Source organism: Rhinolophus sinicus, linkage group LG14 (assembly GCF_036562045.2).
Source record: "Rhinolophus sinicus isolate RSC01 linkage group LG14, ASM3656204v1, whole genome shotgun sequence".
Lineage (NCBI taxonomy): Eukaryota > Metazoa > Chordata > Mammalia > Chiroptera > Rhinolophidae > Rhinolophus > Rhinolophus sinicus.
Window position 1 is genome coordinate 8918738 of NC_133763.1, and position 11472 is coordinate 8930209.

The 11472-nt window shown below is 39.7% G+C and overlaps 2 protein-coding genes across 6 annotated transcripts in view; one reads left to right on the forward strand and one right to left on the reverse strand.

Annotated features, from left to right (window-relative positions):
* The window catches only part of SBSPON (somatomedin B and thrombospondin type 1 domain containing), a 33568-nt gene that overhangs the window by 17163 nt on the left and 4933 nt on the right, over positions 1 to 11472 (forward strand). The window contains exons 3-5 of one of the 2 annotated variants that reach the window (XM_074319301.1): positions 892 to 982; positions 2598 to 2774; positions 4497 to 8432. In XM_074319301.1, the coding sequence (XP_074175402.1) occupies positions 892 to 982; positions 2598 to 2774; positions 4497 to 4614 (386 nt within the window). In that variant the 3' untranslated portion in view covers positions 4615 to 8432. Of the gene's footprint in view, positions 1 to 891; positions 983 to 2597; positions 2775 to 4496; positions 8433 to 11472 lie in introns of those variants that run through there. The other variant, XM_074319300.1, reaches the window with a different exon arrangement.
* Positions 7996 to 11472, reverse strand: part of TERF1 (telomeric repeat binding factor 1) — a 31306-nt gene continuing 27829 nt past the window's right edge. For 2 of the 4 annotated variants that reach the window (XM_019725959.2, XM_019725949.2), the window contains one exon: positions 9980 to 11216. In XM_019725959.2, coding sequence (XP_019581518.1) covers positions 11040 to 11216 — 177 coding nt within the window. In that variant the 3' untranslated portion in view covers positions 9980 to 11039. Of the gene's footprint in view, positions 9915 to 9979; positions 11217 to 11472 lie in introns of those variants that run through there. The other 2 variants (XR_012491918.1, XM_074319299.1) reach the window with 2 other exon arrangements.

Consider the following 11472-nt stretch of genomic DNA (forward strand, 5'->3'; position numbering starts at 1 on the left):
TGTAATGGCTACACTGATGAACAAGGCAAAACGCTGTCTTCTTTGAGTTGACCGCAGAGTGGAATCAAGAAGTGCCATGCAGAGTGACAGGTTCCTTCCTGGACTTAGAGATGAAATAGGAGAGACACACCAGTAAAACACAATTACAGAAGGAGCAGAGGTAGGAGGCACGAGTTCCTGGCTCCTGTTCTCTCCTCCCACCGTCAGGGCTGGGGGAAGGTGGGGGGACAGGACGAGGAGGGGACCACTGAGCTCTCCTTCCCCAGGTGGGCACGGCATCGGGCAGCCGCACCTGGGCTCTGTGGTTGGCAGCGAAGCTTCTAGGCTGTGGTTACTGACCAGGGAAGCCCTCACACTGCCTTCCTTTGCTTTCTTTTGTCCCCCATTCTCATTTCCTCTCTCTCTGGTCATCTTCTTGTCCTTCTGTGCCTTTTTCTCTCTTTTGCCTTCTTCCTCTTTCCTTCCTTCCTTTCTTCTCTCTCCCTTCTATTCTTTTACTTTATTCTTCTGTTTTCCCTTTTCTTCTCTATTTCTCTCCCTTTCATTTTAAAAACTATCCTGTCCCTTTCTCTATTACCTCAGTTTTTCCCTTGGTTCCCCTCCCTCCATCTTTTTGTGATTTCTCTCGGTTGTTCTTCCTGGTTCCCCGCCTTCCTTTTGTGTTATTACTGCAGACAAGCCCACTTGTCCAAGGTCTGCAGCCCCCCTCCCTACTCATCGACGTGCTCAAAAATCTTTATCCACTTGAGTTCTGCGGACACTGTAGCTTGGCCTTGTTTCAGCTCCCTGGTGCTGTGTCACAGACCTTCGCACTGAGAAATGGAGGGTTTGGGAAACGTCAGCCTGGGTACTTTCGGCTACATGTGTTCAACGCCACTCTCCCTTTTCTAGTCCCTGCCTTCATAACCACCTCTGCATTCAACAAGGAGAGAACACGACACGCTGCCTCCCCACGGTGGTCAACAGACACGGAGGATACCGGGTAATTTGGTGTTTTGCTGTTTGTGTTATTTTAATTTACGTTTTGCCACTGGTATGGTCGAATCATTCCACAAAGGTCACCTTGGGTGACGGGCGTCCTGTTACTTCTGTTCATTGACTTTGGGTAAAACATGACACTTAAACAGAGTTGGGAAAGTACTTGTTCCCTCGCTGTTTCTGGGGGGCTATGAAGATTTATCTGTCTCTGAGGTCTGTTCTCCAAGAAGAAACACGCTATATGAAAATGAGTGAGATTGTCAGTCACACGAAGGGTTTTTATGGGACCATGCACTCCAGTACCACCTCTGCTTGGTGAATTTGATAGTGGCCCACACCTGAGCTCTGGAGTTCTAGTAAGACCTAATAGCACAGGCTGGCAGCAACCTCCGTGCTCGCTACAAAGCCACTCTTCTGTTGTCACAAAAGGCATACCAGATGGCTGCATGTTCAAATCCCCTCACTGCCACTTACCAGCCTCTTCTTAAAAAATGAGAATGCGAATACTTACTACATGGGATTGTTATGAGAATTTCATTAGAAAATATCATGGAAGAGCTGTCTGGGTTACGCTGTGTGAAGTTGACTGAAGTTGCATCATAAAATGTCCTACCTTAATACCTTAAGACACCCAATAAATGATACCTACCACTGTTAAAGATCTTTGAAGCAGACTCTCCAAACACTTTCCATCTAACCTATTATATAGCTCATAGTTCTATGCTTTAAAAAAAAATCCCATTTTAGCGTAGGAAGAGCTAAAATGCAACATGCAGGGTTTTTACTGTTTTGTTTCCCTGAAGAATTGTAAAATTGTGTTGTTCTCAAGAACAAGACTCTGAAATGGTCACCCGTATCTGGGGCCCTCAGAGTCTCATCACATGTAGTTTTCCATAGCTCAATAAAAGGTGACATTAGTTTGTCACAGAAAAACATGTCCTAGCTTCCCATTTTTCTTTTTTTTAAAAATTTATTTTAAATTTATTTTTTAAATTTATTGGGGTGACAATTGTTAGCACCATTTTTCTTTTGTTTGTGATGCCCGATATAATTTTGATGCTTGATTTCAAGTCATAAAACCCATTACAGCATGTCACGCGGCTGAGCTGGGTGAGCAGTGTAGGAATGGCCCCTGGGAACGTCTGTGGGACAGAAAAGCTTGGGTGCTGGCCTGGGCATCACAGATAAGCCCTCCTGGGACTCACATGTTCTCAGATACAATGCAAGTTCTTGTTCCATGTATATAATTCATCAAAATATCTGCAAAGTTATCATGGCCTAGTTTCCGACCGAAACGTGCTTTTGTACATGCACACTTTAGTGGTCAGAGTAGACAGATACACGATATCCAAATTTCTGCAAATTCAGGTTGACCAGGCAATTCGATCACAGATTGAAAAAAGAGCCCCAGGCTTCTGTGTAGTCGTCTTCTTGACGTCGTCACAGTACAGCGACTGAGACTTTAGCAGGCATTCCGCGACGGATGCGTGACCTGTGAAAATGCCCTGTATTACTTCCTCCCGTCTGTCAGATGTCCTTGGGGAGGACGAGCTTCCTAACTTTCTACAGCGTTAGGCCACCTCTCATTAGTGAGTGGAACTGTTCCTCTTCTGCTCTAGATACTGTATGGAGTTCAAGACCGAGTCCCTGACGCCTCACTGTGCACTGGAAAACCGCCCCCTGACCCGCTGGATGCAGTACCTCCGAGAGGGGTACACGGTGTGTGTCGACTGTCAACCGCCAGCTATGAACTCTGTGAGCCTTCGCTGTTCCGGAGATGGCCTGGACTCGGACGGGTAAGGGAGGGAGATGGGTTGGACTTTTCTTGTTCCTCATTTGGAGAGGGCTGTCCTCTCCTCTCCATGTCCTGAACAGCTGACCAGTGTGTAGACTATCGAGGCACGACTTGGGGAGCCAAAACAGTGAGGAGAACTTTCCCGCTGGCCATTGCGGAGTCCAGGGCCCAGTCACACTGTGGGACGTGGGCTCTATACCAGAGACGAGTGGGTGAATTTGGAGACGGGGGTTCAGACCAAGCTCCCAAATGACCACCGAAGACTCGGCGCTCCAAAGCAGTATTCCGAAGACCACGAGTCAGAGTATCTTGGGATGATGATTAAGAATATGCAGATTTCTGAGCCCCACCTGAACCATAATCTTTGGGGATGGATTTTAAACAATCTCCTAGGTGATGGGTCAGCAAATGTCTGCTGTAAAGGGCTGGATGACAGATATTTTTGACTTTGGGGGCTATATGGTCACTGGCACTCAACCCTACCAGCGTTACCACGAAAGCAGACATAGGCATTATGTAAACTGATGAGCTTGGCTTTGTTCTAATAATACTGTATTAATGGACACTAAGATTCGAATTTAAAATAATTTTCATATTCTCTTAATTTTCTTCCAACTCTTCAAAAACCTGAAAATCTTTCTTAACTCATAGACTCCACAAAAGCAGGGGGTGGGCTGGCTTTGCCCCACGGGTCGTAGTAATCCCTGCCCAGAGGATACATGCCCAGCAGTTGCAGAATGTCCGCTCAGTGGGGTAGTCATAGAAGTCATGACTGAGACGGTGGTGGGCTGAGCTTTGCAGGGTCATAAACCTACAGAAATCTATAGATTGTCCAAAAGAATTGACCATTGAAAACATTTTACCACCCTGAAAAGCTATTCCCGTCCTGTACTCATTTATCAGTTAAATCTGCTAATAGTATTTATAAGAAAAGGGTAGACTTCGCGCTGGGCATGGATTATGGTTTTAAGCATGTCAGATGGAACTGGTCAAAATACAGATTAAAAGGAAAATATGGACCTTTCCAGGTACTCATTATTCCCACAGTATATTTTAATGTTTAATGACCTGAATTTACGTTTATTAGTCACTTGTGCTTACCAGCCTCTATTGAGTGCACCATATGAACAGTAAAGTGGGTAAGGAATTCATATGAAATAGAAACTTAATATTTAGACTTATTATTTTTCTGAATACCTCATCTATAATTAGACTTTAAATGAACTTATAATTTAATTTGTACCCATAAAGTACCTTAAGCCCTGGCTGAAGTTCAGTGACTCTAAATAATAATTTCAATAATCTGGCTTTGCTCTTTTCACTTCTTCCATTTTTTTTCATTATGGAATCAGAGTTGGAAAGGATTATAAGAGATGATTTGGTTCAGACCCTCTAATTTAAATACATGTAAAACAGGAAGCCAGTATCCTTTATGTAGCACTTCATATATTTACATCAAGTGACAGGAAAGGAACACAGGGACTTCAGACTACTCTCAGCACGAGTGTTGTCAAATAGGGATTAATTGGTAACTTGTGCTGTTAGAACCCAAAGAAGGAAAACTCCATTTGTGATCATTTTTTTAAATTTTCATTTACAGTGTTTTTCAAAACTCTATGTATGGTAATCATGTTCTTTTTCAGAAAACGTCAATGTATAATTTTATAAATTTGAACTTTCTTTGGTTTGCGTTTAGTGTAACATTTCCAAAATATTGTTTCAGGAATCAAACTCTCCATTGGCAAGCAATTGGCAATCCTCGATGTCAAGGGACTTGGAAGAAAGTTCGGCGAGTAGACCAGTGTTCTTGTCCAGCTGTTCACAGTTTCATTTTCATATAGATTGCGAGGTAAATATTTCAAAATGTGTTTGTAAACATGCTAACTATTACCAAGTCATGTTCAACGCTTCAGAAACCTTCCAAACCTGTTTGGCTGAGTTCCTGAACACGTCACTGCCACAGTCTGAAGTGGAGAAAGAAAATTTAGGGTCCGGTTCTCAAGAAACACAGCACCTTTACTTTTATTTTTACTGAGTTGAGGATCCACCCTTTAAGACTCCTGTGGTTTTGTGTCCTTGACCTTCCATATAGAATCCTCTCATTCAACTGGTGTCTGTCTGCACTACAACTACTACAACATGGTTCATTTACTGGTGAATAAGTTGTCATGTAAGGGTATCCACACTTTGAATGTTGCATTTTTTTCTTGCTATTCTGTAATCTTCAGAAATTCTCACTTTAAAGATGTGTGCAGATATAGGTACACTTTCACACATACCTTTCCCCATAGATTAGTGCACAAATTCTGAAATAATTAATTTCAAGCAAATTGTCACAAATAACTTTCCACAGGACAAGTTGTTTAAGATTTAGTAAGCATTTTGTAATAAAAAAACCTAACAGCTATGCTAATAATATTGTTTTGAAAGTATTCAGTTAATTGAAAAGATCAAATGTTCATTCAAGGCCAATGATTTCCTTTAAATGTTATACTTTCCATGAAGACAAATTTTGGCAGCCAAGAATGGAAGAATTGCTTTAATTATGAAAATTCTACCATCATTAGCATCTAAGATTATTTCCAAGGCTAAAGCCTGGAGCTGACTAAAATAATCTTTCGGAGTCCGATGTTAAGTTTAGTTGAAGTAAACTTACTGCTTTTTTCTAGAGCATACATTTTCTTATGTTTGGGGTAGAAGGCAAAAGCATAGATTACAGAAGGGAGAAATTTTATTACAAATGCTATGATCTCACACACACATACGCAGAGAAGTATTAGTCTCCGTATTTTTATGATTGGAAAATCAGTGAACCGGAGACGAAGTGGCTTGTTTAAGGATCTGGGATGACAAGTCGTTCTGTAAGTCAGTCACAGAGCCACATTTCGGCTCCTCATCCAGAACTCAGCTTCAATGAAAAGCTTGACGATGCGTAACACTGTGCTGTAAAAGCTAAGCCCTTTGCATTTGTGAAACAAATTTTAAATTCAGGATATTTTCTTTGGAGAATTGAATCTTAGTATTTAAACTATATGAAATTCCCTCAGTTTCATTTGTGTAAAATATTATTCACTAACAAATGATTTACTACAATATATATTTCTCAGTACTTATGTAATGACAGGACAATAGCAAGCTTCATAGGGATGGAAAAGTCCCCCAATATTTAATGCTGAGAGTAGCAATATTTGTGACCATATATACACATACATACATACATATATATATATATATATGTATGTATATATATATATATATATCATTTAACTGTTAGAGTTGTTTTTATGGTAAATTAAACTTCAGAAATTAATAATAAAAAATTTGAGTCTCATCAAGGTTAAGAACTTCAATTAATAGCTCAGCATTAACATTTCAAGACCATTTCTGATGTTTGTAAAGCCAGAGTTTTGAAAATATACCTGGGGAATTTTCAGTGTGACTTAAAATTTTTATACCAGTAAATAAACTTTCTGTACACATTTTAAAAAGCTTTTTACTTATTTTACTAGAAAATACCCAAATGTTCTGGATTGATCAGAGAATAAACAAAATCTCACCAAAACAGAATGGAACAAAAAAACCCTTCAGAATTGACGGGTATCGGGTATGATGACTAACAAACAGCAACAAAACTATGATGCACTTATGGTTCCAATATGTGTTAAAACATTTAACGTATTTCAGTTGCATAAAATCACTTTTTCACTGTATGCATTTATTTTTAGTGCCTGGCCATTAATTAGTTTCATATTGAAGTCGATTTTTGGAATTTCTATTTTTGAGAAGAATTTCATAGGCTGGAAGACTTACCTATTAAATAATGGTTTTGAGATGGTTATTAATTCTAGGAAAGCCCAAGGAAACAGTTCAGAACTGAAAGATGTCGTCCCAGTGATTAATGAAGAACCAAAAGTTCTTATTTTCAAAGTTAAATATCAAAGCATTTAATTCTCTTTTAATGAGCACCTTCGAGCAAGGGTCCTTTTCACACGCACTATATGCAATGAGTGATGGACCTTAGAATTACTTAATCGACTGACTTTTAAAAGTGCATGTGGAAAGTAATTTGAACAAAAATAAATACACCCACTCAGGAGAGTAGGGGAAAGAAATTAGGGATGGTGCTCATTTAGAAAAGTGAAAAAAAAAAGAGTAGAAAAAGGAACAAGAACTATAATCACGCTATTCTTTTTTAGGTTGTTTTTATTCAAGAATGTTGGAAGCAATAATTTGTTTACTTCTGTCATAAAATTTTTAGTTAGCTGCTTTTTCTAGGTATACACAAAAATGAGGCAAAATAAATCTGGTTCTGCCTTCTAAGAATATTCTAGTGAAAGTTCATATATATGACTGCAAGCTAATGTAGAAAGCAAAGCCTTGAGGTAGAAGCACATCAGATGAAGAGCCTATTGAGAGAGAAAGGAAATTTCTTTTAATATCAAGGTGACATGGACACGTTAACCCTCTTTCCTTCCCCAAATCCCACTGAGGTTGCAGGATTTACAAAAGAGAATAGGTTCATAACAGATGAGAAGGGGGAAGGGTGGAAATCAGCCCAGAGATTTTGAAGAACTTTTTTGAAGATTGAAAAATAGGATTCCACTGATGGATAAACCAGAATGGAGGGACCATACCTTTTAAAATATGTAGAAAACAAGGTGGAATCAGAGGTGACAGCCATTCTTCCTGGGGTGGGGAGGTCCCACTGAGCACCAAAAAATGAATTTTTTAAAAAACTCCTATCCTGGGAGACAAATTCGTGAAATGTAAAACCTAGAACTCAAAGGGAAGGGTCAGCAGACCACAGGCTAAATCTTGCTGGTTGTCTGTTTTTGTAAATCTAGTTTTATTGGAACATAGTCACACCCACATTTACATATTTATGTCTATGACTAATTTCAAGCAGAGTTGACAGAGACTGAATGGCCCACAAGGTCTAAAATATTGTATCTGGTCCTTTACAGAAAGTTTGCCCACCCTCTGGCTTAGACCATTATTACCTTTAATGTTCATTACTGATGTGGTTGGATTCAGGTGTACCATTTTTTTTTTTCTGTTTGTCCTTACGGTTTTATTTGCTTCTGTTTCCCTTCCCCCTCGACCTTTTGCTTTCTTTTGGATTATTTGAATAATTTTTAATAATGATTGGCTCTGTATCTGTATTCTTTTAAATGGGTGCTCTAGGGGTTTTAATATCAACCCTAACTTTACAGTTTATTTAAGAGTTATTAGTCTTAGTATCACACTGTATTAAATGGGCAAAGTCTAGCAGCCATAGACTGGAAACAACTCTGAGAGCCTGAATACAAACCCACAACGGACAGACCTTGTATAACAAACTGACCCATGAGCTCTGCAGCAAGCGTGGAGGACGCCGAGGCAAACTACAGCAATGCCCCCAGAACGGCAGGACTTGGTTGATGGCTGCCAACATCCTTCCAACTCAGAACCAATTAGAGAAAGCCAAAACAAGCACCCAAGATGCCTGCTGCTGGCTGGCCAGCTCCCAGCTTCCTCATGCCAACGACCTCCAGCTAGAGCTGGCCTGAGCCTTCTCTGGTTTTCACTCCAAAGCTTCCCCACTGTAAGTCTCTGCCCAAGACTCGTGATGGACCCCCTGGCTACAGCAAGCTCTGAGTAAACAGCCTGTTTGTTCTCATTCCTGAGTGGTCATCATTTATTCCCACAACTCAAATGCTCCATGGCATAACAGGTAAATAACTGTGATACAATCATACAACACATTACTGTACAGAAATGACAATGAACAAGCTACAGCTACATGTGACATATGTTGAGTGAAAGAAAAAATAGCAAATACAGAGAGTACTGAATTTCCTTAACTGCCTCAAGGCACAAAAACAAGACATTGTCACGGCCTGTGCGGACTGGCTCTGAGCTGGGGTACGCCAATGCCTCGCCAGCTCCTACCAGGCGGCCTTAGCCTTCACCTCCGGCACGTGTGCTGCCGAGATCGTTCAGAGAGGGAGGCGTTGGGCCTCCAGGTCTTTTCTGAGACGGCCCAGGTCTGGGCACGTGCACAGCCTTCTAGTGCCCTGCTTTTCTTGAGTCCTTAAACCCTTCCTTACCCCATGCAGCCTCCTCCCCAGGACTTCTGGTCTGTCTTCAGCTTGTAGGCCCTGTTTGTAAAGCCCAGAGAGTTCAGAAGGGGCAAAACAAAGGCCAACCTCTGAATTAAGCCGTCAGGGAACTGCAAGACAGGTCAACACACACAACCGCAATTCTGGGAGGACAGGTCTGCGTTGCCCCCTCTGGCCCCATCAAGCTGCACCGAGTAACGGGCTGCTGTCCTCACAGGCGGAGTGAGCAAAGACACCAAAATCACCTTACCAAAATGACAGAGTGGTGGTTGCCAGGGGTTGGAGGAATGATGTAAGAGTGAGATGCGTCCACGGGAGGGATCTGGTGCTGGAACTGTTCAGTATCTCGCCTGACGAGGGAGGTACACACACCTACACAAATGATACATTATTTAGAACTACCGTGTTTTCCCGAAAGTAAGCCCCAGCCGGACCATCAGCTCTAGGTGTCTTTTGGAGCAAACATTAATATAAGACCTGGTCTTACATTAAAATAAGACCGGGTGTAATATGATATAATATAATGGAATATAAAATATAAGACTGGGTCTTATTTTAATTTCTGCTCCAAAAGATGCATTCGAGCTGGTCTGGCTAGGTCTTATTTTCGGGGAAACACGGTAAATACACACACACACCACACATACAGAATGCAAGTAAAACTGGGGAAATCTGAATAAGATTTGTGGATTGTATCAATATCAATATACCGCAGTTTTACAAAATACTGGGGTAAACTGGAACCAGTGTACAAGGGACCTGTCTGTAATGGCTCTTTTCCTTTTTATGTACCCGCAGTCATATAATAAAAATCTATGTTTTAATTAAATCTAAATCTCTTTTAATAAGAAAATTCTAAATAAGAAAGCACCACACTGTAATTGACAGTGATCTTTTTCAGTGGCACATAAAATAATTGAGCATCTTCTAGTTAATGGCAACTGAGATTTGATGGTTTATGGTATGTTTGGAACGAGGAGGTTGACTTACAGATCCAGTCTGGCTCACGCTGCCTGCTTGGGCGCTAACCATCCAAATGTCTACGAGAAACACAGTGACAGTAAGTGGTGGTGTGACAGCACAGACCGAGATGGGAGGCATTCAGTAATCAGCCACAGTTCTGTTTACTATGAATATATGACAACAAATTCAGGCACAATGGGGAAGTAATGTATAATGCTAGAAGAGATGAAATACAAATGACAAAATACTATCATTTAACTTTTTATGCAAATAGTTCAGCATTTTCACTCAATTGTTGAATAAAGCACATGTAACTCAACCTGCTAAATATCTGTATTAGTTTTTAACTAAATTCTCTAAAGAATAAAATGTTGGTGAAAACTGAAAGGTGTGTATGCTCCCGCTTATTTAGGATTCATCACAGGTGAGAAAATGATCCTGGTCAATATCAATGCAAGCATTTACAGAATACCATTTAGGTACAGTGTTGCTATATTAAAAATGTCAAAGAAAATGATATTTATGGCACCAGGTTATAAAGAAGCTTTATTTAAAACCAACTTTGACTAGGGTTTAGCACTGGAAGAAAGGTCGAATGTACCTAAATGAGAAATGAAGAGATTCTTGGTGATAGTACAAATTTTGTCCTGCAGATATTACTATTTAAGTTTTTTCCTTTATATGAAACTACTGAAATGAAATTTTAAATATTGTAAAACACAAAGATTACTTTGTACGTTTTATTCTATAAACAAATGTTTTAGTCATTAATATATCAAGGCCATAAATCATTACTTCTTATGTTCAAGGCCTATTACTAGTCATTGATTTAGAAACATCACTTTTATGTGTGTGCTGTGGAGCTGAAGTCAGCCTACGAACCTAAGAATTCAGAGAAATATAGTTTTTCTCTTACCAGGTTTTCGTGTTTTTATTGATATAGGATTTGGAGGTAGAGGTACTGAAAGCATCAGAGTTCAACAAATCTACATTTCATCAGAGTAAAAAGGTACTTAAAAAATACAATGATGGCAAATCATCTTACTCTTATAGCACAAATCCTTAATCAAATGGCTGTGCCAAGAAAAGTACTATAATGTTTTAAATAAAAACGTTAAGATACATCAAAGACCACCAAGTTTCAAACAAAAAGCAATGATCAAAATATTTAACTGTCCTTTTACCAAGCTTTTACAAACACATCAGTCTTCACTGTCTGAGCAAATCAGTTTCAGTTTCTTCATAGTCCTCCATCTGTCTTTTAACATGACACTTGTTCGATTGTTGAATTTATAATGTAATAGTATTTTAGACCAGTTTCCCTCTCCGTATTTCCTCACGCCAGATTTCAGTTTCATATCTTCTTCCCAAAGCCATGCCTTTTGATAAAAAAACAGAAGTTATTCACAGACACAATTCTTTATATTTTTTAATGAGGTATAATTGCTATATAACATCATATTAGTTTCAAGTGTACAACACAATGATTTGATATTTGTATACATTGTGAAATGATGGCCAGAATAAGTCTAGTTAACATCCATCAAAAGTAGATAAAAAGTAGAACGGTTACTCACAGAAACAATTCTTTAAAGCACATATCTACTATAGATGTAACTTTTTTCATCAAGATAA